Source organism: Natrix helvetica (assembly GCF_964273705.1).
Source record: "Natrix helvetica genome assembly, chromosome: 1".
Classification (NCBI taxonomy): Eukaryota; Metazoa; Chordata; class Lepidosauria; order Squamata; family Natricidae; genus Natrix; species Natrix helvetica.
The window spans coordinates 295,244,058-295,271,726 of record NC_138548.1 but is presented as its reverse complement, the minus strand read 5'-3'; the positions used below and the strand labels follow the sequence as shown (position 1 = coordinate 295,271,726).

General features: G+C 39.7%; 2 protein-coding genes across 7 annotated transcripts in view; one reads left to right on the top strand and one right to left on the bottom strand.

Moving 5' to 3' along the window:
• The window catches only part of RBM6 (RNA binding motif protein 6), an 80,565-nt gene extending 78,873 nt beyond the window's left edge, over positions 1 to 1,692 (bottom strand). For 2 of the 4 annotated variants that reach the window (XM_081937920.1, XM_081937923.1), the window contains exon 1: positions 1,562 to 1,692. The gene's annotated coding sequence lies outside the window, so the exon portion shown is untranslated. Of the gene's footprint in view, positions 1 to 953; positions 1,085 to 1,432 lie in introns of those variants that run through there. The other 2 variants (XM_081937921.1, XM_081937922.1) reach the window with 2 other exon arrangements.
• MON1A (MON1 homolog A, secretory trafficking associated) lies at positions 1,085 to 27,594 on the top strand. Of its 3 annotated transcripts, none has more exons than XM_081937924.1 (7): positions 1,085 to 1,164; positions 9,953 to 10,332; positions 16,450 to 16,590; positions 18,496 to 18,963; positions 19,779 to 20,544; positions 22,915 to 23,062; positions 23,544 to 27,594. In XM_081937924.1, the coding sequence occupies exons 3-7, from the start codon at positions 16,470 to 16,472 to the stop codon at positions 23,682 to 23,684; spliced, it is 1,644 nt and encodes a 547-aa protein (XP_081794050.1). In that variant the 5' UTR covers positions 1,085 to 1,164; positions 9,953 to 10,332; positions 16,450 to 16,469; the 3' UTR covers positions 23,685 to 27,594. The 3 variants fall into 3 exon arrangements, with proteins under 3 accessions (XP_081794050.1, XP_081794051.1, XP_081794052.1); XM_081937925.1 differs by having other exon boundaries at positions 1,115 to 1,182; XM_081937926.1 differs by lacking the exon at positions 1,085 to 1,164 and having other exon boundaries at positions 9,847 to 10,332; positions 16,429 to 16,590.
• Positions 27,595 to 27,669: the final 75 nt, after the last annotated feature.

Sequence of the window (27,669 nt, the reverse complement as noted above, 5' to 3'; positions counted from 1 at the left end):
GCTTACTTCTAAAATCTCTTCAGCAACTTTAATTGATTCAGCTCCTGGGAGTATATTTTGTTTATTTTTCTTCCACTTCCATTGATTTCCAGTTTGTTTTTAAACCCAATTCAAAATATTAACTTTAAAGGTCTTTACAATTTAAACCCAAGATCTTCTAAAAGTCCAGCAGCTTCCATTAGAGCCATTTAGTTCCCAACATACAAAGGATTCCCTTCCTTATCACTAACTGATGCACAAGACATATAGGATAAGATCTCTTCAGCATTGTGGTCTAAATTCTGAAGCCAATTTCCCTAGAAGCATCACGGCTTTCAATGTTCAACAAACCTGTGAAAACTATCTTTTTAAATTCATGTTTAACAATATCAATTTTTAAAAATGTTAACCAATTAAAGCTTTATTCTATGGGAAACAAATACACAAAACCTGAAAAAAAAATTTGCACCATATAAATGTATTTCAGGACATGCCTTACTAGCAATTATTCAATTTTTTTACCAATTATATTTAAAACAGGTCTAATGCAAACAATTTATGTTGGACAAGTATTTTAATTACCAAATTTAAGTATGTGTTAGTGATACTATTTTAATTTGCTTTGGTTGTATTTATTCAATTTGTACCTGAATCACAAGCATTCTAATTCTCGTTAATACAAACACGCTGGCATACATTTGCATAACACTTAATTTTTCAAAGAAAAAGTACATGCAACAGTTGCCATTTTGGAAAGGAATTCTATCTGTACAACAAAGTGGAAACCGGCTGACAAATAACTATTTTAATGGACGATATGAACAGAACAGGTCTGCCTGCATAACCTCACTAGAGAAGAGTCTAAAGAAGCCCTACTAAGCCCAGTTAAATATAATAGCTCAATTGTACAAAGAGGCTCAACAGCAGCGATTTTCCTACAGGAGAAAAACCGTTTCCGCTTTCTGCACCATTACCTCAAATTACTGACTGCTCCTATTCAAACTGCAATGCTCCTCAACCGCAGAAGGACTAACCTAGCCTAAAACACAGATCAGAGGTGTAACATCTGGGCCCTGTAATAGCAGCAGCGGTTCTCTAGGTAATCAGGGAAAGACCTCTGCCGACGCTGTTAACCGAAGAGAAAGAGGCTTTCAAGATGCGCTCTTGTCGATTCCAACCCCTCAGGTAACCGCGAGAGACACGGTTCGTTTTCAAGAAGCGACACCCTCTCTTGCCAAACTATTTTTTTCTAGGCCCTTTATCTAATTCACCTTCGGAAAACAAAGCAAAACCGCCAGCCGCCTCTCTATTTGTTCCGAGGCGTCACGGCTGAACGTGAGGGAGACCTGGCCGCGGCCCTGTCAGTGCCGAGCGCGTCTCCCGCGTATCGCATCTCCCAGGCCAATCCTCCCCCCCACCCCCCCACAATTCCCCCGCCGACGCCCCTCCCCACCTCCAGAGCGGGCGACGCTCCGACGCAGGCGATGAGCAACGGCTAAGGACGTCGCCGCCTGGCTTTTCCTCCACTTCCCCCCACCTCCACCCGCGCGCGCGGGGATCACGAGGAGGAATAAATGCCCACCAGGCAGACTCAATCCACCGCCACTCTCGGGGCCTTCAGCAGAGCCGCAGCAGAGCCGCAGCGCCGAGCGAGATGAAACCGGAAGTTCCGGTACATCCAGCCACGTGATGCGTGGCGCCTACGTCTTGCGGGCGCGGCTTGGGTTGCGCCTGAGAGACCCGCGTAAAATTAAGGCGGGCTGCGGTCATTACCTAAGGGGACGCGTTTGGGTGGCCCCTGAGGGTGTTTTGTATTAAGTGTTTTCCTTCTGCCTTTTAAATCGACTCCTAATGTAATTTTGCATTATATTATGCGTGGAGTGACATCAAAGATCTAGTAATTATATCGGGAAAAATTTGAGAATAGGAAACTACAGTAATCGCCTCTCTTAATCTGATGTACTGAACTTCGACTAATATTTTCAAAAGATCTCATCCCTGAATATATAATTTATCCACGCCTACCATTGCAAACATCATGAATATTAAATATTCATAATGATATTTATTATTAATATTAAAAATATTAAAGTGCACCAGCTGTCCCCATCCTAATATTCCCTTGTATTCGTATTCATTTCATGTATTCATAATCATGTTTATAATTATATCTCTTATCTAATTCATGCTTGACGAAATAAATATAAATGTGGGCTGCATTGTATTAAAACATCAAATCCTGAGAACAAAATGGCATCAGGAATTATATCTAGTATGTCTAGGGTGTCTCACATACTATTATGAAGTGATTCATCAAAATTCATCACTATCTTCAAACTTAAGCTAGACTCCACTGTTGGTTGGAGTGGATGGTTCAATGTGTTGCATTAACTCAGATACCATTCTCAGTGGCAGATATTGGTATGTCATTAAAATATTTCATTTTAAAATTGCTTGAGAAAGAGTACAGTATAACAAGAAAAACAACTGCAATTCCACCTTCTAGAACAAGAGTACCAATACTTTGGGCCCCAAAGTATAACGGAAACCATCACATTTCCACCACACCTTGCCTTTTTTAAATATCTCTTACAATAATCATATTTGCAATTTGTTTGATTTTTATTTAGCATGTTATGCACATTTAACTATGTTGTTATTCTAATGGACACGTGTAAATCCAGCCACTGCCTTGTTCAACCATCCATTTAAATATGTCTTATTTTATAACTAGTAGTGTTTTATATATTTAACTAGTTTTTAAAATGGCTTTGCATCCTTTTTAAAAAACTTTGATTAGGAGGCACCCAAATTGTCTGAAAGATAAATTAACCATAAATGTTTTAAATGAAATAAATAAATAAATATTGCAATCTCTGTGTGTGAGCATTCCTAAGGACAAAAATCTGATTTAAGCAATGTCTACTGAAATAGGTTATTTTGTAATTAAAACAAAATTTAGATTTATTTAAGGGCAACACGTCATAAGGATAGGCTAAGGCTATCATATCTTACTAGAATATAGAATAACAGAGTTGGAAGGGACCTTGAAGGTCTTCTACTCTAACCCCATACCAAACCAGAGGCCGTTACACCATTCTGGACAAATGGCTGTCCAAACTCTTCTTAAAAACTTGCAGTGCTTCTATTCCTAGATGCAGAGAAAGCATTCGATCAAGTTAATTGGCAATTTTTAATAAAAACATTACAAAGGATGCAGTTCGGAGAGTATTTCATGCAGTCTATTAAAGCAATATACCAGAAACAGACAGCACAAATTATAGTTAATGGAGGTTTAACAGAATCTTTCAAGATTGAAAAAGGTACAAGACAGGGGTGTCCCTTATCTCCATTATTGTTTATTTTAACTCTGGAATTGTTATTGAATAGAATACACGGGTCTGATGAACTACAAGGAATTAAGATTAGGCACTACGAATATAGAGTGAGAGCATTTGCGGATGACTTGGTTGTAATTTTAACTCAGCCCGGGGAATCAATTATAGGTCTAATGAATATAATTAACCAATATGGTCAAGTATCTGGGTTCAAAGTAAAGCTAGGGAAGACAAAGATGATAGCTAAAAATATGACTACGAAAACAAAAAAAGAATTAGAAAGAGTAACAGGATGTGAGATAGTAAAAAAGGTTAAATACTTAGGAATTTGTATTACAACTTTAAATGGGAAATTATATAAGTATAACTATGAACTATTATGGCATAAAATACAGGGAGAATTGAATAAATGGAAAAAATTACAATTGTCTTTGCTGGGAAGGATAGCAGCAGTTAAAATGAATGTCTTGCCTAAGTTTCTATTTCTTTTTCAAATGATACCAATACTTTAAAAAGACGCAAATTTGGAAGAATGGCAGAAAGATATTAACAACTTTGTTTGGGCAGGAAAGAAACTGAGGGTAAAACTTAAAATAATGCAAGATATACGTGAAAGAGGAGGCTTAAAAATGCCCAACTTAAAATTATACTATGAAGTAGCAGTTTTAGCAACAATTAGCGACTGGATCAACCTAACAGAAGATAGAATATTGAATATTGAGGGTTATGATTTGCTATATGGCTGGCATGCTTACCTAATATATGATAAGAAGGTTGATAAGATCTTTAAAAGTCATATTTTAAGGAATGCCTTATTGCGTGTTTGGAAAAAATATCAATATAGGTTACACAACAAAATACCTATGTGGGGAGTGCCTAGACGTGCTATAGAGAATATAAGTATAGAACAAAAACAAGATTTAACTACATATGCAGAACTCCTTAGTATGGATAGAGGTGTGCCACAGTTGAAATCTCTGAATGTATTAAGAGACAAAAGGATAATCCAAACTTGGTTCCAGTATGGTCAGTTACAGGCTAGATGGAAAATGGACCAGAAACTCGGTATTATCCAAAGTGAGGATAACTTGATAAAACAAATTAGGGATCAGGGTCCAATGGATATAAAAAGGCTGTATAATGTATTGATAGAAATAGACTCAGAAACAGAATTAGTTAAAGATTGTATGATAAAATGGGCACAAAATTTCGAGGAACCAATAATGATGGAAACGGGAAGAGATTTGGGTAAGAAATGTAAAATTTACACAAGCTCAGAACTTGAGAGAGAATGTATATAAGATGTTGTACAGATGGCATTTAGATCCAAAAAGGCTAGCCTGTATGTATCCGAACCTACAATCTAAATGTTGGAGATGTGATTGTGTTAATGCCACGTATTACCATATCTGGTGGACTTGTTAAAAAGTTAAAGCATTTTGGATAAAAATATGGTGGGTTATTCAAAATATGTTGAAAAAGAGGATAAAATTTCCACCCCAGTTGTTCATGTTAGGTATAGTTTCAGACTGTACTGTTATAGAGACTAATCTGATTTTGAACCTAACGACTGCAGCAAGATTGTTGGTGGCGCAATACTGGAAGAAGGAAGAGTTGCCTACCATCCAAGAATGGACATTAAAAGTAGCAAACTTAGCAGAGATGGCCAAAATTTCAGCGTATTTGAAAGATCATTCCGATGAGAAGTACAAGCTGGATTGGACAAGATGGATTGACTATATTCAAAATAAATACCGGACTAAAAAAATTCAGTTAGCGTATGAATGAAGGCATAAAGGACATTACAATTTATTCAAAACTAGTTTAATAAAGGGGGAGTTAAAGCACAAGTATAGTAATAGGTTAAAATTAGTTAGCTTATCTTAGCGTATGGTTGTTAAATGTGTATACCCTGTACTTTGCTCTGGGAGGTCGGGGGGAGGGAGGGCGGGAAGAGGGAAGGGGTGATAATTGTAAAATTTATTGAAAATTTTAATTAAAAAAATCTAAAAAAAAACTTGCAGTTACAAAAACCTACAATGTCTGAAGGCAAGCAATTCCACTGGTTAATTATTCTCACTGTCAGGAGATTTATCCTTAGTTCCGTGTTGCAGCTCTCTTTGATAACTTTCCATCGTTTACATCTTATCCTGCACTCAGGTGCTTTGGAGAATAGGTTGCTCCCTCCCTCTTATTTGTGACAGCCTCATATATTGGAGGACTGCTATTGTGTGTTCCCTCCAGTCCTTTTCTTTGTTGCATTAGACAAGTGATGTGCAGTCAGGTAAGGCAAGTGAGGCACAGCCTCACCGCTCTCATCATGAAAAGGAAAATGTAAAAGGAAAAAGCTGAGCTAGTTGCTGCCTCATCGTGGATGACTCTGCTTAACTGTTAAAAAAAGCCTCTAAAAAAGCACCCTCTACTATGAGGGAGGAGAACTGCATGCCTCATCTAGTCTGACTTTAGGGGTTTTATGATCACTCGAGCAGAGTTAAGCAAGGGTTAAAAGCCTAAAAATTCCTGACATAGGAGAGGCACGTAGTTCTCATGCCTCATAGTAGAGGGCGCTTTTTAGAGGCTTTTTTTAACAGTTAAGCAGAGTCATCCACGGAAGCCAGGCAAAGAGCCAGTGGAGGTGTTTGGGGAAGGCAGCAGGGGAATGGGGGAGGGGTGGCAGAGGAGCTGCTTTCAAGCCACTGGAAAAGATATCCAATCCAACTTTTGTGTGTGTGTGTGTGTGTTTGAGAGTGAGTGAGAGAGGGAAGGGGGTAGGAGAGATAGTCCAATCCAGTGTGTGTGTGTGTGTGTGTGTGTGTGTATTTGAGAGAGGGGGAGGAAGGGAGAGAGGGAGGAAGGAGAGGAAGGAAGAAGAAAAAGAAAAAGAAAAAAGGAAACTTATTTCGCAAAGGAGAAAAACAAATGCTGTCATTTCAAATTGGAACTGAGCATGCCTGGCTGTGGAATTCTGGGAGATGAAGTCCACAAGTCTAAAAATATTTGAAACCCACCACTGTGTCAGTGCCTCACCAGCCATAAACCTCACCGCACGTCACTGGATTAGATATACCCAGTTCTGCAACCATTTAATCAAATATTTTTGTCTCAGACACATAATCATCTTTGTTGCTCTTCCCTACACTCTTTTTTTAGTCTCAACATTTTATTTTTGTATCATGGTGGCCAAAGCTGAACACAGTATCCCAAGTGTGGGCTTACCAAAGCAGTATATAGCAGTACTAATACTTCATGTGATCTTGATATTATTTCTCTGTTGAATCAGCCTGGGACTGCATTGGGTTTTTTGGTAGCTGCAGCACAGTGCTGGCTCATGCTTAAAAAGTTGCCCACTACGACTCTTAGATTCCTCTCACAATTACTGCTGTCAGCCAGGTGCCACCTATTCTATACCTGTAGATTTGATTTTTCTTGCCTAAATGTAAAACCTTACCTTTCTCACCACTGAATTGCATTTTGTTGAATAGGACCCAATGTTCAAGTCTGTCAAGAACTTTCTGAATCTTGAGCCTAGCTTCTAAAGAAGTTAGCTATTCCCCCTAGCTTGGTGCCATCTGCAAATTTGATGAATTCCCCTTCTATCCATCACCTAAATTGTTTATGAAGATATTGAGGCATACAGGGCCTAAGACAGAGCCTTGGAGTACCCCACTGCATATTTCTCTATATATAGATGTAGTTCCATTAAGACTACATATTGAGTGCAGTTTGTCAGCCAGTTACAAATCCATCTGGTCATAATGCTGTCTATCCCACATTTTTCTATCTTACCAAGAAGTATCATATTTTCCGGAGTATAAGACACACCAAGGTTTTGAAGAGGCAAATTTGTTAAAAAAAAGTTTTTGCACTCTGCAAACCTCCCAAATTGGCCCGTTTTTTGCGAAAATGTTTTTGTCAAAAAAGAAAGGGCATTAAGAAGCTTATAGAGTACTCTTGGGGGCTGGAGGGGGCAAAATTGAGCAAAAAACAGACCATTTTTTGCTCATTTCTGCTCTTCCCAGCCCCCAGAAGCTTTCTGAAAGACTCTTACAAGCTATCCACGGCCATTTTGGTGAAGGGGCGGGGTTTTAGGAGGCAAAGAAAATGCTGTATTCAGTGTATAAGACACACCCAGATTTTCATCCTCTTTTTTGAGGGAAAAAGGTGCGTCTTATACTCCGAAAAATACTGTAGGTTGTGTTCTACTTAATCAATGCCTTACTGAAATCCAAATATGTTATGTCTACAGCATTTAATAATATTGTCAAAGAAGCAGTAATATTTGTTTGGTATGGACTATTTTTCACAAACCTATCTTGAATTTTAGTAATAGTTTTGTTTGCTTTCAGATCACAGATCCATTGTTTGATTATCTTTTCCAAGATCTTCTCAGGCATTGATGTCAGACTGATTGGTCTATTGTTTCCTGGTGGAAAGTGGGGGGAAAATCCACGTTTTTCCTTTTTGAAGATAGGAAGCAAATGGAACCAGGAACCAGGAGAAGAATCCAAGAGCATATGCTTCAGAAGGATATGAATCAGTGGTGGGTTCCTGCCGGATCGCACCGGATCGCGCACGCTCCCTTTCGGCGCTAAACCCGGATCGCGCGCTCCCTTTCGGCGCTAAACCCGGAAGTACGGTCTTGCCCCGCCCCTGGCGACGCGACGACGCTTGCCTGCGCTCCACCAGCTCGGCTGGGAACGGAGACGTTTCTCTGCTCAGCAATGTCTTCAGTGGAGTGGTGGCAGCCTGGCAGGCTGAGCCTGCGTCCCTTTCAGGCGCTCCGCTCCGCTGAGGAAACGTCTCCGTTCCCAGCCGAGCTGGTGGAGCTCAGGCAAGCGTCGTCGCGTCGCCAGGGGCGGGGCAAGACCGTACTTCCGGGTTTAGCGCCGAAAGGGAGCGCGCGATCCGGTGCGATCCAGCAGGAACCCACCACTGATATGAATTATGATTAGCAGTCAATTTGTTGTGAGGAAAATAGGATTATTAGATATGTATGTTATTGTTCTGACCTAGGCTTTCCCCAAAAGCACAAAGCAGATTCCTGGTCCTGACAAAACTCCTTTTATTAAACAAATGTGAATTCCTCTCATTCACATTCAGCAAAGGCCTGGTAAACAGACTTTCAAAGGTGAATTTATGACCACAGATCTTATCTAGCTTGGAAAGCTGCCATGTAAATATTTTCCAAACACAGTGCTGTGCAAGGGAAGACTTGGCAGAGTCTATGAGATTCACGGACAGATCTTCATATTCCTGAAATGAATGAATGAACAAATTGTTTCCTGCAAAAGCCCACTTCCCTTTTGCTCCCCTTTTACTTCCTATGGGAGGGGCCATTCACCATCCACCTGTGGCTTTACTCCTAATTCGTCCCTGATTTCTTAGCTGTTCTTTTCTTTTGGCAGCTCTGTTCATGCACACACTGGAACAGGCTACAGCTGTTCCTCTGCCTCACTGTTGTCTGACTCCGAAGGCAGCTGAGAACTGTCAGACTTTGTTCAGCTTTATCACTGAACAAAGAATTAAATGCTGCCCAAAGTTAGAGTCACTTATTTATGGGACCAAAATTCAAGTTGAAAAATAAGGAACTTATTTTCTATTCAATTTTAGCAGCTAACCTAATAATTGCCCATCATTGGAAAACTTTAGATAACTCAGCAATTGAGGTGTGATTAATATGATCTTTTCAACTGCCACATTAGAAAACATTACAGATAAAGTTAAAATAATGAAACACCAAAGAAAGTGGCCAAAATTCTATTAAATTTGGGCACACTTTATATTTTACCTTAATTGTTACCAACCCACTTTTGACAATATCTTAGCTAGAGAATAAACACAAATGTTTATATTACTTGTGTCTCTATTTTTAGCAGATTTTTTTCCATTTTATGTACTTTTATTCTCTGTACAGCCTATATTTATGTCAGTTGACATTTGCTAACTACAGTTCATTCTAATATGCCTTGAGGAAAGCATTATTTTCAAACTGAAACTCATTAACTGATTATTTTCTTGTTTGAGTAAGCCATATAACAAATACCATAAGCAATTACTGTTCATCTCCATAAATATACAGATAATATCTGGTGACACGGACTTGGTATGAGAAAATTCACAAGAGGCTTGCCTTATCCTAGAATGTTTTAAAATACTAAAATAATATCCTTTGCCATATAGCAAACCAAGTAGTAGGATATAGAACAAACAAAAATAGAGCGTGGACATTTTAAATTCAGCTGCTTAATTGTAATAAAGGATGATGCTTGTCTTATGTTCCCTTTTAAACTGACCCAGAAGATCACAATTATATTTCTTTTAACTGGTGCGAGGCTAATAATTCCTCTTTAGTATCTAAAGAATATCTTCTTTGGAAGCAACCCCAGAAAAAATCTCTTTAAGAAAATGTGCATGTGGTGCTCAAAACATCAAAATAAAAAGTGGTATTACATTTTTAACTTGCCTTTGTCTATAACATGGGGATAAAGATCCTGACCTCTCAGTGTTCCTTTAAAATTAGAAATTATATATTTATCGCATGTTTAATACCATATCAATTTTTATTATATTTTCACCATTACTGAAGAGATCACTAAGTTCTGAATAGTCTAAATCTACGTTTCAAATGTTGGCAGATGTAGATCATTCTTACTTCTTCATTAGAACCGAAACTCACTTTTGTCTGTCAAAAAGCAAACTACAGAATTGTGGACTACAATCCCCAAGATGCACTGGGATCTGTGGCATTGAGAAAGTGACCTTTGAAAAAGGAGAAGTAGATAGTGCACAGTACTTTCCTGGCTGGAGCTGGAGAAGATAGAATCAGCTGGCGAGATTGAAAGCCATGCTCTGGACTCCAATGGCAGATTTTCCTAAGGATCTCTGCTGACTGAACTCCTCCTCCACTTCCCCGAGAGCTTTACGTCCTTCCCCTTCTGCTCAGATTTCATCCACAGTCGGAGAAGCAGACTTTCACTGACGTTTTCTCTGTCGACAGCCTGTTCCTGTCAAAACTGTAAGTACCCTTTATATTCCTGAAATGAAAGTGTAAACAGGAAGAAATATACGGAATTTAGGCCTGTTGATAGTTGTCTTCAGTTTTGCAAATATTCTCAGCACTGTCCTAGCAACTGAAACTTAGCTGTTGTGGCAGATGACAATGAAGTGCAGCTTAACTGAATTTCATGCAAATCCATCTCTTACGAGATCTGAGCCATTTGCCAGAGTCTGAAAATTAAACAGGTTTGAGTTATTATTGATGTGCTCCAATAGATTTTTCTCCAAGAGTGATAGCTATGATAACACATGTTGGAAGGAAAGGGAAGAGAGTTGGCATCAATACACATGCCCAAACTCTTTATTAATTTGAACTCACAGTATCATTTAGGAGGGAGAAATCGTACAAAAACGCAAAATAATTCATGTAAGAGAAATCTGCAGTTTAGTTGTCTATGTTCAAATAATCTAAATTACCAAGCAACTGACTGGTTTTCAGGATCCTTTTTCATTTCCAGACATATAATAATATTATTTTGAAATATTTATAGAATAACATTTAATTGGCACCCCCCCCCCCTCCAAATTTAACTCTGTAACCAGCTTTGGTATAAAGTGCAAACTCAGGGTGAAAGAAGAATTTGCACCAGTTCATATTCTTAGGGATACATGGATGCCTATTCGTGTTTAACAGAAAGAATTGAATTTCTTTTAGGTACAGAACCGAGAATGGTAGCAGAGTCTAATTGGGGACTCCAACTCAACTGGGGGGAAAATTCTGTAATTCAGGGAATTTTTTTTCAGCTACTATACAGTATCTGGGTTGCCAAAATCTAAACAAGTACTACATGATAGCAAAATTAGAATTATCTACATTTCCTTGCTACCATTTAGTGCTTGCCCAGTGTTTTGCTGGACAAGTGCCCAGTACTTTGCTGCCCTGATATGGTTGCCTTAATTCTTTCTCATTTGTAAACTCAAATGACATTTCAAAAGAAGTTCAACACCAGTTTAAATAGAGCTCCAGATTTGGTCTTATAAATGAATTTTATTTCTGTTCTTCATACAACAGTCTTTACCAGTCCATGGAACTAACTCCCTACAAAGAACTGTGTAGGAGCTATTTACCTGGTACTCCATTTCTATAAAGATGCATGGCATCAAGAATATAAATGGGTTAACTCTGAACCCTCAAAAGCAAATACACGCTAGAAGTCAAGAGGGAAGCAAAAATCTGAACGATGAAGGTAGGAATGAAGTCCAGGCTAGCTCCTGGACTTCATTCCTTAGTAATTAGTAATTTCTAGATAAGGTACCAGTTGACCTTGAGAAAATGAAAAAGGAGCTTTACTAACCACAAGTTATTGAATTACAGTTACAATCCCAGAGACTCTCCACTTGATAAATATGTTCAACTGATATCCTTGTATATGTGTTTGCAGATTTTTGTGTTTCTATGTTCTTATGTGTGTCCTTTTGCGTGTGTGATGTACAAAAATGCGGTATTAAAATTAGTTGTAATAATAACTACTTAGAAAGAATTGCCAGTAAATTGGTATCTCTTTTACCAAATGAGATTAATTACCAAATGATTTTCCCATCTGCATAAATTATGGTCACCGTGTTTTCTTGGAAAAAATAAAAGACAAACCTGAAAAGGGGGCAAATCTAAAAAAAGTTCATAAGGATTTAAAATTTATTTACTTCTCACATTTAAATGACAGCATTCTCACAAAAAGCGACTTTGAATGGCATACAACAGCCAATAGCAATAGCAACATTATTGCTAAAACAATCATTATAAAAATGACAACGTAATCATCATTAGAATTAAAAAAACGTAAAAATAAATTATACAAACCACACAGAGAAAGTAAAAGATCTGAAAGACAATTTTCTGAAATAAGGAGGTATAGATACTGTAGCGCATATTAACTACTGTCTCTCGGCCATAGAAAACACACAAGGACATGCATATATATTTCCCTTTCCCAAACACAGCAACCAAGAAAATAGCAAACAGTATGGAGAAGGTGTGAAGGAAAGAGGTAATTGGGGAAAAAATGGGAGAACAAAACTGAATTAAAAAAGATGAGGTCAGGAAAAGAAGTAGCTGGACAGAAAAGGAGAGAAAAGGAATGAAAATCTGTTGAGGTATTATAAAAAGGATTAAATTTTCCTAGAAAACAATTCTAAACAAATGCTAATCTTCAAAAGTATCCAAGCTTTTTAACAATAATGGCTATAACAATCTTTACCTCATTTGGGAGGGGAAAAAAGTCCTTCTTATCCGTTGGTTGAGTAAAGTACAGTATTAGGAAACAGATGCTTGCAAGTGAGAAACAGCTCTGCCAAATTAGTCATGTGCTACATGCAAGAGATGTTATCTGTGGCCCACAAATAGTTTTATTATTATACTGTAACTCTCTTCCATAGGCCATTCCGGCTAGAGCTAATATGGATAAAACTCTAAAATAGGTCAGGAGAATCAGGTTGCTTAATGTTCCTATATGGGAATTCAAAAATATTTCAGAAGTGTGTTAGACCCCGAACAAACACTGCACTCTCTCTTAAAGCTGGCACATTTTTTATGCTAGTCCCCACATATGAGTGCTTTAATTAATTTTCTTGAAGTAACGGTGAACAATTCTACAAAGGTGTCAATGCAATGTGCATCTGCTGTAAAAAGAGGCCAACAGCAAGTTAGGAGTAATAAGAAACGGCATTGAAAGTAGAGGCGTCAATATTGTAATTATTACATTATAACATAATATAAATCTATGGTGTGACCATTGGTGGAAAATTGTGTGCCGTTCCAGTCGCTGCACTTCAAAAAAAGATATAGTGGAGCTAGAGAAGATTTAGAGGAGACCACTTAAGATGACCAAAAGGCTGAAGCAATTTCCCTATCTTTCAGGAAATGGCAGAAAGGTCCTGTGTTTCTTCTAAATCCAAAGCATTTCTTCCAAACTTTTGTTGGAGTATGTACAACAATATTGTTTAGATCAGTGGTTCTCAAGCTATGGGTCGGGACCCCTTTGGGGGTCGAACGACCCTTTCACAGGAGTCGCCTAAGACCATCGGAAAACACATATTTTCGATGGTCTTAGGAACCGAGACACCAATTTTATGGTGGGGGGGGGGTCACCACAACATGTGTAACTGTATTAAAGGGTCACGGCATTGGGATGGTTGAGAACCACTGGTTTAGATCAATATCTTACAATACAGCTGATCATCTTAACCAATCATGTTGACTGTCTGACCAGAATTAATCACTCAGGTTTTTGAAAATGTGTTGGATTCAAGGACTTGCTTAGTTAAGTTTATAAAATTTTGCTAAGGGACTTTTCATCATTACTTTCTAATGGTCAGAGGGAGGAAAAAGGAAGGACATTTCATCTAAAAATCATTGGGCTGCTCAGTTTGTTCCTGGATATTGTGCCAACCCTCTCACACTTGGAGCAGAAAGCATTAAAGAAGACATTAAAGAAGATAATAATAATAATAATAATAATAATAATAATAATAATAATAATAATAATAATAATAATAATAATAATAATAATAATAATAATAATAATAATAATAATTTAATTTGTTAGCCGCTCCCTCTCCACAAGGGACTCGGGGTGGCGTACAATAAAAACATACATAAATACATATAAACATACACATACACATACATATACATACACGGAGGAGGTAACAATTACATATATCACAATAATAATAATAAAATTAACCATTAAAAATACCCCATAATAAAATTACAAATTTAAAAGGACTGTCAGGAGGAAAGGATAAATTACGGTTGAGCCAGGCCAGATAATTGAAAAAGGTGGGTCTTGAGCTTTACACGGAAGGAGCAGAGATCGGAAGTAATCCTGATGTCAAGGGGGAGGTCATTCCACAGGGCTGGGCCCATCACAGAGAAGGCCCTACTTCTGGGTGTCGCCCCCCGACACTGTTTAGCGGACGGCACCCGGAGAAGTCCCTCTCTGTGTGAGCGGATTGGTCGTAGGGATGTATGGGGCAGGATGCGATCCCGCAGGTAACTAGGTCCTGTGCCATGGAGCGCTTTGAAGATCGTAATCAAAACCTTGAAATGCACCCGGTAGACCACAGGAAGCCAGTGCAGCTCGCGCAGGAGAGGTGTTACATGGGAGTACCTAGTCCTCCCCATAATCACCCGCGCGGCCGCATTCTGGACCAACTGCAGTCTCCGAGTGCATCTCAAGGGAAGCCCCATGTAGAGAGCATTGCAGTAGTCCAGGCGAGACGTCACCAGTGCATGGGTGACTGTGCGTAAGGCATCCCGGTCCAATAAGGGGCGCAATTGGCGCACCAGGCGAACCTGGTGGAACGCCCCCCTTGCCACGGCTGTTACATGGTCATCCATGGACAGCCGGGCATCCAGGAGGACGCCCAAATTGCGCACCCGCTCCATGGGGGCCAGTTGCTCGCCCCCGATGGCCAGAGATGGAAGTAACTGGTTGAACCGGGGAGCCGGAAGCCACAGCCACTCCGTCTTGGAGGGGTTGAGTTTGAGTCGGTTGTCACCCATCCAGACCCGTACGGCTTCCAAGCACCGGGACATCACTTCGACGGCCTCGTTGGGGTGGTTCGGGGTGGAAATGTATAGCTGAGTGTCATCAGCATACAGATGGTATCCCACCCCAAAGCCACGGATGATCTCGCCCAGCGGTTTCATATATGTGTTGAACAGGAGTGGCGAGAGAACCGACCCATGTGGCACCCCACAAGTGAGGGGGCTCAGGGTCGATCTCTGCTCTCCTGCCAACACACATTGCGTCCGGCCGGAGAGGTAGGAGCCGAACCACCGTAAAACGGTGCCCCTAACTCCCAACCCCTCCAGCCGGCGCAACAGGATACCATGGTCGATGGTATCGAAAGCCGCCAAGAGATCTAATAGGACCAGGATAGAGGAACAACCCCTATCTCTGGCCCTCCAGAGATCATCAACCAACGCGACCAAGGCCGTCTCCGTGCTGTGCCCGGGTCGGAAGCCGGACTGGCGCGCGTCTAGATAATCAATCTCCTCCAGGTGACGTGGAAACTGTTGGGCCACCACACTCTCTACAACCTTCGCTAAGAAGGGAAGGTTGGAGACCGGACGATAATTAGCTAGCTCCGTTGGGTCCAGGGAAGGCTTCTTGAGTAAGGGTCTCACAACCGCCTCTATTCAAGGCGGCCGGCAGAGACCCCTCGCCCAACGAAGCATTCACTAAGCCCAGGAGCCAGTCGCGTGTAACCTCCCAGGATGCCAGTACAAGCCAGGAGGGACACGGGTCCAATAAACATGTGGTAGGTCGCAGACGTCCACGTAACCTGTCCAAATCCTCGATGGCAACTGAGTCAAACTCCTCCCAGAATGGTCTCTCAAGACTCGCCTCTGGCGTCTCCACTGGACCACTGAAAGGGACCCATTCCCTCCGGATTTGAGCGAATTTATCCTGCAGATATTTCCCAAATTCCTCTGCCCTGCCCTGTAGGGGGGCTTCCCGCGGCCTCTGAAACAGAAGGGAGCGGGTCACCCGGAACAGGGCGGCAGGGCGGTTATCTGCGGACGCAATAAGAGCGGCACAATGTCGACGTTTGGCTGCTCTTAATGCCACAAGGTACGTCCTAAGGTAGGTTCGTACCTGTGTTCGGTCAAATTGTTACTTATATTCATATAACTTATTGAAATGCAAATTTAGACAGCCACATTTTAACATGGAACATTATGCAAATATGGCTCTTACATTTAGTTTATAAACCTTATATTTACTTCAGTGTCTTATGTGAAATCAAGCAACTGGATAGGCAGATCAGTTAACATGGGGAAACGTTCTGTGTAACCAGACTGTTTCATAGATCTGTTTTATATTCCTTATCCTGAAAAGGTTAATTATACTAAAGTGTTTCTGCCCTGGCAGTGCCCTTCTATAGTTAGTATGCTACAATGAAACTCAAATGTACTTGATTATTAATTCAAGCTGGAAAGCTCTAAATTTTAAGGACTATTATGAACTTCCCAGAATTACATGAGATAGGCAGACCCATAAGTCCTGTAAATAAATAAATAAATCAGGAAAATAAAAGTTGGTAGGTTTGATTTGTTTGCTTGCAGAACTCCACTAGTTTCTAATAATGGCTGCGGATGTTTATAAGAAGAAGGATGTGCCAAATGGGTCCTTGGCACCGACTGATGGACAGCAGTCTGAGAGGTCAGAAAGTCCAACCCCAGGATTGACCCAGGGAACAGAACCAGGTGAGTCACAATAAACACATAATGCTCATTTTGTGTGGAATAATGTTATTATTGCGCACAACACACGTATACAATCATGTTATTATTTTTGGGGGTGGGAGATAAATAGACCCATGCCAAACTAAGAAAAGAAGTAAGAAACAATGAGCCAAAGAAATTAAGGAATGAGATAAAGAAAAGGTAATGTAAGTAAATCTAGTTGATGCTAAAACCATGCACTATACTTAAGCATACCTTTCTATTGTCACACACCATTGTTGTTTCTAACATGCCAATTCACTGCTTCATACATTGTCTTTGATTTTTTTTAAAGATCTTCCTTTCTGATAATCTCATCAACTCCATTTAGCAACTTCTTTCTTAATCTTTTCTCTCCTGTTAATCCTTTCACTCTTTTTATATGATATATTCAGAGAGAGTGTGGGTATGCATTAAAATCAGTTCTATTTTAGATGATAGTAAGACCTTCTTCCTCTTTTTCTGATATTTTTAATGAATATTTTTTTGGGTGAGAGGAAAGAACTTCTATACAGTGGTAGTTTATTAAGAAGAACAGCCAGAAAGCAGCAATTATTATTGCCTATAAAATCCAGTCAAGTGACCTATTTTCCACATGAGAACCATTCCTAAGTAAAAACCTGCATAGAGAGCACCGTAACCAGAACAATGTGTAGAAATATTAAATGTAGCACATAGTCACACTAAACAAAACACTAACATTAAAAATGCCAAAACAATAATTTAAATGCCTCGGAAAGTAATAGGTTTACCTGGGTCAACATTATAATAATAAAGATATCTGGTGAATTTCTCAGAAGATGGTGGTTTTTTTTCAAATTAGAAAAAAAAAGTCTTTGCTACCTGCTCTGCCTTACTGGAGAAGCTGCTTTAGATAGCCTGATCTCAAGCTGTTTAAGTTTAAATTTTTGAACAAAATGTGTGAACATTTTGTATTGGGCCCAGAAATAGATGGAGCCAGTGCAGATGGCAACGTTATAAACGTATGATTAGATCAACTCTAAAAATCCACTAAATTGCTGCCCAAAATCCTAGTCTCAGGCTGATACGAAAAAGTGTGGTCACTTTCCTGGGTTTTATTCGGAAGAATAATAGTAACATTTCCAAGCAGAAATTATGCAAAGAGGGGGAGGGGGGGACGGACTGCAAAACAAACATATCTTCATGGCACTGGGGTGGAGGGGGAATCACCCAAAATAATACATGAGCAGATAATCCTGATTTCAGACTCTGAGAATAATTAATCCCAAACCATATATTTTCATAGAATGAAAACCACTGTTTCGGCTTAAAGGCCCATATTCCTATGAATCTAGGACTCTGCACTCTGAGATTCTCAACTCGATTTCAGATTATTATTGGGAACTTAATGTTCAGTTTTTCTTTGACTGCTTTAAAATACTTAATACATCCAGCCTTCTTTGACTAATATATGAAATGTACCTAAAGAATATGCATGCGCTACTTTAAGGAAGAAAGACAGACAATGAATTTCAAGTTCCTGGATAAGAATTAAAAACTTTTAAACTCAGGTATTACAGTTATCACGTTCAAATGTGAAAATTAAAAGATTTTCCTGCTCTACATTGTTTTCAAAGGAAGAACACCCATTATGATTTAAGGGTGGTATGAAATATTCATTACAATAAATGTAATCTTCTAACCTTTAATATTTAAATGTAACCCCTTGTTTTTCAGTTAACACAAAGCACAAAAATAGAAATGTTAGCATTTAGTTTAAAGAAAATGATTTATTTACCGTTTTATGTAGGGCGATGCATTGAGGAGGTTTGCAAGTCATTCTTTTCTGATGCCTTTGTCAGAGCTTAAACTGTTGTCTAGTTCTGTTCTGAAAAACTGACCACTTATCCTGGTATTGTTTATCAGGGGCAGGCCAAGAGGGAGCCATATTTGTTCATACTAGGTCATATGAGGACCTAACCGGTACAGACAATACAGAATCGGCAGCCAAGAGCCCAGGCGAAAGGGAAGAGTCTCAAGGTGACGAGCTCAAGATGGAAGAGATCAGCAAGGATTTCAGTGAACTCAGCACACAACTCACTGGTATAGCACTGGACCTGGAAGAAGAGATAAGGCAGAACAGTGAGGGCAATTTGGAACTCTCGCCACAAGGTTCACGTCGCGATTCAGTCCTATCAGGGAAAGAAGAAGAAGATATAACCATGGAGGCCTGGCGCATACATCAGAAGCATATCTTTGTTCTAAGTGAGGCAGGCAAGCCCATATACTCGCGGTATGGATGCGAAGAGGCTTTGTCTACTACCATGGGAGTAATGATGGCTTTGGTCTCCTTTGTAGAAGCAGAGAAGAATGCCATCAGATCAATTCATGCAGGTACTCATTCACACCCTTCCTCCCAAGAAAGTAGGGCTGTTAGAAAGTAGAATGTGGTATGAGAGAAAGACAAAAGAAATGAGAGTGCAGAGTCTTCTGCAGAGATATCAGGATGACATAGTCCTGACTTTTACACATAACAATTCAAAATGCTTCTGTAAGTTATCTATTTATTAAATGTACTCACGTCATGTGACTCTAGGCGGCTTGCAACCCAATAAAACAATATTATAAAAGATTAAAACAGTAGGACAATAAATATATTAAAATTAACAAAGAAGTAATTTAAGATGGGTGGGGGGGGAATTTGGTTGAACCTAACAAGTTTAATAATTTGATAATATGCTATTTCATCTTTAGTTTAGCATCAGGTAAAGCCTAGATTAGCAAAATAGAATGTAAAGAGCAGATCCAAAGTCAATTTATAATAAAACTGATCAAAATCAATGTTCAGACAGAAGAACATGATTAGATTGCTAAGATGGATGCTAGTGTCCCACCTATAGGTGGAAGAGAATTAATCAAAACTTCTTAAGTAAGAACTTTCAAAACCTAAGAATAATTTTAATTAATTCTCATTGTTTCTCACAGAAGTACTAAACCTACAGCTTGTACCATTTTAGATTGCAGGTAGAGATTAATAAAACACCCCTTGCATGCAAAGACCAATCATTATCAGAAATTGGCAATTCCCAAGAGTAACCCTCACTGAAGTAAAAACTATTGTCAAAAAAGGCCTTAGGGTTACCACTGTAGCTCAAAATATTGACACACTTTCTCTCATTCTCTCCCTCTCCATTTTGACTCTTTGCCAGATGGATACAAGGTGGTCTTTCTGCGCAAGAGTCCCCTGGTGCTTGTTGCAGTGGCTCAGACTCGACAGTCAGAGCAAGAAATTGCTCAAGAACTCCTTTATATCTATTACCAGATAGTCAGTCTTTTGACATTGACTCAGCTTAACCGGATATTCCAACAGAAGCAGAACTATGATCTAAGGAGACTGTTAGCAGGCTCTGAGCGTATAACTGACAACTTGGTAGACCTGATGGCTAGAGACCCCAGTTTTCTCATGGGGGCGGCACGTTGCCTTCCTATGGCTGCCGGAGTCAGGGATGTGGTGAGTGCTTGCCTTCAACAAGCCAAAGCTAAAAGCCTGGTATTTGCCATCTTATTGTCAAAAAACCAATTGGTATCACTTGTCAGGAAAAGGGACCAATTCCTTCATCCAATTGATCTCCATTTACTCTTTAATCTCATTAGCTCATCCTCCTCATTTAGAGAAGGAGAAGGTTGGACTCCAATATGCCTTCCTAAGTTCAATTCCAATGGGTTCTTCCATGCTCACATTTCTTATTTGGAACCAAACGTTGACTTGTGCCTTGTCCTGATTTCTACTGATCGTGAGGACTTCTTTACTGTATCTCACTGCAAGCAAAAGTTCCAAGAACGCCTAAAGAAGCGTGGTATTCTTCATGCTCTCTTGGAAGCAGTGCGTACGCCTTTCTACAGTGTCTCCCAGGTGGGAATTCCAGACCTTCGACATTTCATCTACAAATCTAAGAGTTCAGGACTTTTTACCAGGTGAGAGTCCATCCTGGGCAACATCCATCTTCCAGCTTTTCTCTAGTACTCTGTAAGGATAGATGGGATTGATTTAAACTGCGTCAATGGGTTCAATTTAGTCTGTGTTGGATAGTCTATTTCAGGAGGATGGTATCCATATTTAGCCTTAGGTCATCACGCTCCTACTGAATTAATAAAAGAGATTAAATTACAAATTGACGCGCACAATATCTCTCCAGGAAACAAAAACCAACTCCGTCTTTTGAGTTATAAGTATTTGAACAATCCTGCTAATAATTTGTTGATGTTTTATGCTGTCCAGATTTCAAAACCTTATGGCCATCAAATCATGGATACTTTATGCCACTATATAAGCTAGCTGCTTCAGAGAACAGCAATGAAAAGTTAACATGGGTGGCAGGGGTGGGTTCCTGTACCGGTTGGTACCGGTTCACTGCGCGCATGCTTTGCTCTACTTGCCACATGTTGCTCATGCATGCGCAGTAGACTAAAAATTGTTCTGCGCATGCGCAGAAACATGCCGGCAACGGCAGAAGAGACCGGGGAACTGGTTTGAGGGTGTGGCCTGCCTGGGTCGCTGCCAGTTCTGCGACCCAGGCCTAAATCCCACTACTGAACCTGGCCAAACCGGGAGCAACCCACCTCTGATGGGTAGTCAGATGGTGCTACAAATGAGAAAGACAGTGGCATTGCATAATCCTATGGAAAAGCATCACCCAAGAACCTAGTTTTGCCATAGAGTTTGTTGTCTAGTTGAACAGTCTAATCACCCTTTCAAGAGACATTTTATATTCCCAAGAGTCCAATCCAAATTACAATTATAAATTAATTGTCAGGAGATAGGTAAGTATTGAAAACATTCTTTGTAGAATCCTTTTTCTGAACTGACATGGGAGATAATTATCAGATCTGTCCTTCCGGTCTAGCCGTCTCTTCTGGGATTGAAAAAAAAGAGAGAGTTACAGGCAGAAAAGAGTACACTCTAGTTCCACCTATGGACCACCTGTATACAAATATCTATATCCAGTTTATGCAAAGAAGTCTCCAGGTTTGTTGGGTCACAGGCTGTGCTTTACCTTTGTTGTGATGAGGCTCACACAAGAAGTTAATAAGACCCGGAGAAAGAAATGGATTGATTATATACAGAATAAATACCAGACTAGGAGTTATTATGTAGCCTTTAGGTAAGAATGTTTAGACTGATAGATGATTCGAGTAAATAATACATGGGCTGCTTGGAATTGTTAGAGTGGTGTATAGTGGAAGCCAGGGGGGGGGGGGCTTGAGGTGGGGGTGGGTTAGGGTGGAGGGTGGGTTAATATATATGCATAATTAAACTAGAAGATGGGATTAATGAAATATTGTTATTTTAAGAGAAATTTATATTATGATTTATATATGTTCAACTAACTTAGAAGATGGGATCAATGGGCTATTGTTACTTTAAGAGAAACTTATATTATGTTTGTTGGGAGGTGAGGGGGTATAATATGTGAATGAGTAATCTATTTTAAGATGGGGGAGGGGAGGGGGTAAAGTATATAGTATAATATTTGAATGAGAAAATTCTTGGGGGGGTTGGGGGGGCATAGCATCTGTATGAGATTTATATTGTATGGCGGCGGAGGTGAAAAGGCAAAAAAAAAAAAAAAGACCCGGAGAAAGAACCAGGCAAGATCAGGGAGAATTTAATTTCCTTCTACGACATCAAAACACCAATTGGGGTACACAAATAATGCACACAAGTTCAAAATCTTTATTATAGAACAAATCCCTTGATGCAAATTACAATGTGTTATTTTTAATTTTTTCCCCCTTGCCCATGTTAACCTTGACTTTGAATTGAAAAGGTCAAATAACTTTAATGCTAGATAACGACATCGGTATGCTAAATGATAACTAATATTGATAGACTATCTTTTTTTTTTCCTTTCCTTATTTCCAATACAAGTACTCGTAAGGTATACAAATAATAGAATGTCAAGAATTTGTCATTATGTAGCATATGAATACAACCGTACTGACATTTCAAAAAAATTAAAAATGGCAACAACTTTTAGACAGGTTCTCTACCTTAGGCTTTGGGAGACATAAGTGACCCTAGAATTACTAAGTCTCAACAAGGTCCTGATCACAATTCTCAACAGTATCTGATATTGATAAGATTTCAGCTCTAATATTGAAAGATTCTGTTTTAATTGTAGCTTATCCCAAAATTGGGAGTAGGGAACATTATTCGGTAAAATCACTGGCTGTAAACTCTGCCGAAATGAGAAATTTTCTCTCTTAGGCAAAAAAACCAAACCCGGTTATTTAATTTACCTTTATGACAAAAAGCATTATTCAATGAAAGTGTGTTTTTTCCAGCCCAGAGATTGAAGCTCCCTACATCACTGAAGAAGAAAAGGAAAGACTCCTGGAATTGTATCAGTACTTGCATAGCCGAGCTCACAATTCCACCCGTCCTCTCAATAACATCTATTATACTGGATCCAATGAAAATCTCCTGGCCTGGGTAAGGATTTGTTTCATTACTGCAGCTTCTAGAAAAAATGTCGTAAAAGCAGGGCCTAGTCCCAGATAACTTTATTACCTGGGAGATATAGAAGTGTATTAGTACAACTGAAACCTTTCACACTTCTTCACTTAGAGCAAATGGCCCAATGAAACATGGCAACAGTGATCTGTATGCAATGAAAACAATAGAGGCAATTTGCTTTACGTGTCAACCGTAACGTGAGAGTCCCAAAGGCGCTCTTTCAAGAAGCAACTGGACTTTCGGGTTTTTCTTTGAAGACGTTTCGCTTCTCATCCAAGAAGCTTCTTCAGCTTCTTTAACATCTTCAGAGAAAAATCAGACAGTCCAGCTGCCTCTTGAAAAAGCACCTTTGGGACAGCCATGACCCGGATGGCTGAGAATCTCCATAGACAAGTAACATGAGAAGAAGTGCTTCGCTCTGATTGCGTATTGTAATAGAAACTTAAACTTTTTCCAGGTGACCAGTGCTTTTGAACTCTATGTGTGCTTCACCCCTCTGGGTACCAAAGCAGCAGCTGTCAGTGCTGTCAACAAGCTGATGAAGTGGATCCGTAAGGAGGAGGACCGGCTTTTTATATTGTCGTCCCAGACTTACTGACTGTTGTGACCTGGGCTGCCTGCCTTGTTCTGAACACTCCAAAACTACTTCCTGTGTCTGGTGGGAGTAGACGTAATCAGTTTCTTGTCCTCCTTCTCTCTCTCTCTCTGTCTGACTGTCTGTCTCTCTCTCTGGGGGACATTTCCTCCCCACAGTAGATATATGCATGGGGAAGGAGTTCTCTGGGTAAAAGAGCTTCTGGCTGACATGGTGCACACAGGTATCAGAAGAGTCCAACATTTCAGGGTTAGTTTCAGATATTGCATCTAGAACTGGAACATAGACCACCTGCCATCTTGTAAGTATTACTTGAATCTTGAATTACAATTTTCTCCTTATTCTGAGGCTGTGTTAAACAAATCTTCTTTCCCATAGCTGATTTTCTCTGCTGACTTTTTGAACAGAGTGCCACAGGTATTAAGTTTTCCCATCTCTCTTAATCTTAACTAATTGGGGGAAGGTAGGTTGGTGGCTTAGCAGGTTCCTTCTCAAAGGATTTTCCATATAAAGGACTGAACAAATGCACAGAAGGTGTGGCAAATATGTAGATAGTGAGGGATGAGGCAAACATACCAATATTCCTTCCTCATCTTTTTTTCTCTACAACAGACATGTCAAACACGCAGCCCACGGGCTGAATCCAGCCCACAATAGGCCTAGAATTGTCCTGTGGGACTGTCCCAGAGATAGCAAGGGACTGGCCTGTGCCACCATGGCCTCAGCCCACCCCACCCACACCCACTCAGTCGGCCATGATGACCAGGCCACGGCCACCCTGGCCCACCCACCAATGGCAAACAAAATCCTGGTATGGCCCACGATGGATTGAGTTTGACACCCCTACTCTACAACATCCCCGTGAGGTGAGTTGGACTAGGAGAGATGGCTCAAAGTCACTGAGCCAGTTTTTCCATGCCTAAAGTAGGACTCGAACTCCCAGTCTCCCAGTTTCTAACCAACAGGTTAACCACTACACCAAACTGGCCCCTTTTTATATTTTTAGTTGCACACTGTAAGGTGTACCTGAGGCATGAAATCCTCTTACCTTTGCTACCGAGTCGGAACTGGAAGTGCACACTCGTGCAAGGCCCTTCTGCGCGTGCGCAGAGCATCTGTGATGACGCGTGGGTAGGTGGGCAGAGCCTCCCGCCACTACCGGTTCGCCTAAATACCACCTCTGGTGCAAATAAACTGTAACATTAAATGAAACTGAGATCCAGTGAAATTGTTCATATCCAGTGATGGTGTCATGGATATCTTTCTAGCCCATTCTTGGATCTATGGTTTCTTCTGGAAAGGGTTATTATGTGTGATTCAGGGGCAAAATGTTTTTAACAGATACCTCTAAAAAAAAAATCAACACACCATTGCCACCAGATGGCAGCAGAACACCAGATTGTGAAAGATTTCTTAATGAGTAATAAATATTAAAATAAAACTCATAATAGATGCAGAATAAATTCCTATTCACAGATGCATTTTCTGTATTTACAACCTATGGATTTGGTGTCACATATACTGCTACTTCTCTGAATTTAATAAAAGAGTTTTATGGGACCTTTTAGATTAACAAGTGTACTGTATATCATAAGATTTCATGAACTACCCACCAGTTCAACAAATGCTAAAGCTATACAATGTGCTATCATAAATTAAAGTGTGGAAAGCTCTTATTCTGCTTTTACAAACTAGCACAGCTGCTTGTTAGTTCAATATGTAACATGATGTGTACATGAATAGTGATGAAAAGATGCATAGGGTGTTTGAATGGTAGAAGAAGTTTCTAACAAAAAGAACAGTTTGACAGTGGGACCAGTTACTGAGAAAGATGGTGGGGAACTGTAGGAAAGTATTTGAGTTAATCATAGAGCTGCTGAAACCCTTCATAGATTTGCTGCCTTTAATTTATTATTTGGAAGTTTTAAATTTTGAAATTCGAAGATAACAGAGTCCCCATTATGAACACCTCAATTATCCAGTAGGAATTATTTCCCATATACTTTATATGATACTTAAATACTTAATGTATTATGTAGTATTTCGGTTAAGCAAAGTATGCCATTTGAATTTTCTTACTGCCACAACCAAGTCACATTTCTCAATCACCCTGTTTTAGTAATATTTGCTATATTACCAACGAGAATATTTGTAGCTCAGGGTTGGACTTGACATGAAGGATCCTTGATGCTCCCTGAGTTTCCTTGTTTTCTTGCAGACATTTCATTATCTAAACTAGATATCATCATTATCATTAATAGCACTGATGATGTTATCTAGTTTGGGTAATGAAACACCTGCAAAAAATTAAGCTCAGACAGCACCTAGGACTCCTTCCTTCCTATATCACTTGTTCATTTAATGTTATGAATATTTATTGCATCAAATGTCCCACTGCTTGGTTTATTCTAGCAAAGTCAACCTTATTTTAGGGCAGTTTACAAATATTTCACTTTTTGTTTGTTGGCTCTTTGTTTCTGATTCATGTTTTTTAAGTCCTTTTTTAAAAAGAAAAACTGTACATTTAAAGACAATTTGCTGTGCGTAAGACAATGATTAACAATGTTAGCAGCTAATATGCTAATAAGTCAGTAGTACGAGTTAAAGTGGCTGTCTAGTTTTAGGAAAATAGGAAGAAAATCCTGTCCCTGAACTCAGATCTTCCGATATCAAACAACAGGTTCACAAACCCTGCTAAGCCATACTGTGGTTTGTCTGTTTTTAACTTAGCACGTGAAGCAAACCTTGTCGATGAAGTGACAAAGCTATGATTTATGCCAACGTAGCATATGTAATAAAACACAGTTAAACCCTGGGGGGAAGAACATTTTGTTCTCTTCTGAAATTGAGAAACCTTACATGGGAACAGAGAGGTAGCATAATAAGTGTAGTTTGATCCAGGGGCTGCCTGTGACAGAAAAAAAATGTAAGATGTCAACCTCATCACAATGCCAATTAGAGAACACAACTCTGGCCTTCCATCCCACTGAACAACAAAACATCACATTTCAGCCTTACAGAGGCCCTGCGGTTCATTTATGACTCAGTGTGTTGGGGGGGAAAAATCAGAAATTGGGGAAATAATGTGCCAACACAGCCTCTGCTGCTTTTGAGTTCTTAGTGGTGAAGAAATTAACCACTTCACCATACAATGATATCTAAGGCATGAACTCCCGGCACCTGCTTCATAATCTCGAAGCCAGTAAAGAATTATGCTTTCCATGAAGGTTTATCATCCACAGGTTTATGCTGGGCAATTGTCTATACATCTTCATCATGCAAAGGACATAGTGATGGGAGGTTTCCTTGTCTGAAGTTTCCGTTTCACCTAACAGTATACACCACTGTCTCCTTCTCTTAGCATGCATGACTCACTGGTTACTACATGCACTACTTTTTTCCCCCTTTCCCATAATATTATCCATTGTCTGACCTTATTGGTCTTTGAAATGATGGGTCAACAACAGTTCCCCCTATAGATAAGTGGATGGCAGCAAAGCATTAGATCTTGTGCGTTTTGCAGGTGACACCTAGTGGTCAACCAGAACAGTGCAGCCACCAGAGAAGTTATATTGAAGAACTGGAGGCTGGGAAAGTGTGGGAGCTGAAAACTAGTTTAAAACATTGCTTGAACAGAGTTCCCTGCCTGGAAGGCTGCAGAAGTACTATAAGAGTCAAGTCCTTTCATTTTCACTTTCAATTACAGGTAGTTCTCATTTAGCAGAAGCCTCATTTAGCCACCAGAAGTGCCATGGTGGTGGAAAAATAACTTTGCAACCTCACATAGGCAACCTTCACAAGTCTGGAAAGCAAAGGAAAGTTGAAATCCGATCATAAGTACAGGCGCAGTTTCACTTAGCAATTGTATTGTTTATGACCAAGTTGCAGGTCCCAGTTGTGTAATAAACCAATATTACCTGCCTGTGCATCAACTCAGGGTCAGGCTACTCAATTTCAAGACTTTCCATCTTCTAGGCCAACTAATCCA

Excerpts from the sequence above, each read along its gene's own strand:
- MON1A (XM_081937924.1), top strand. The coding sequence starts at position 16,470 with ATGGCTGCGGATGTTTATAAGAAGAAGGATGTGCCAAATGGGTCCTTG. Across the intron at positions 20,545-22,914 it reads AGTTCAGGACTTTTTACCAG|CCCAGAGATTGAAGCTCCCT; the intron begins GTGAGAGTCCAT and ends TGTTTTTTCCAG. Across the intron at positions 23,063-23,543 it reads ATGAAAATCTCCTGGCCTGG|GTGACCAGTGCTTTTGAACT; the intron begins GTAAGGATTTGT and ends AACTTTTTCCAG.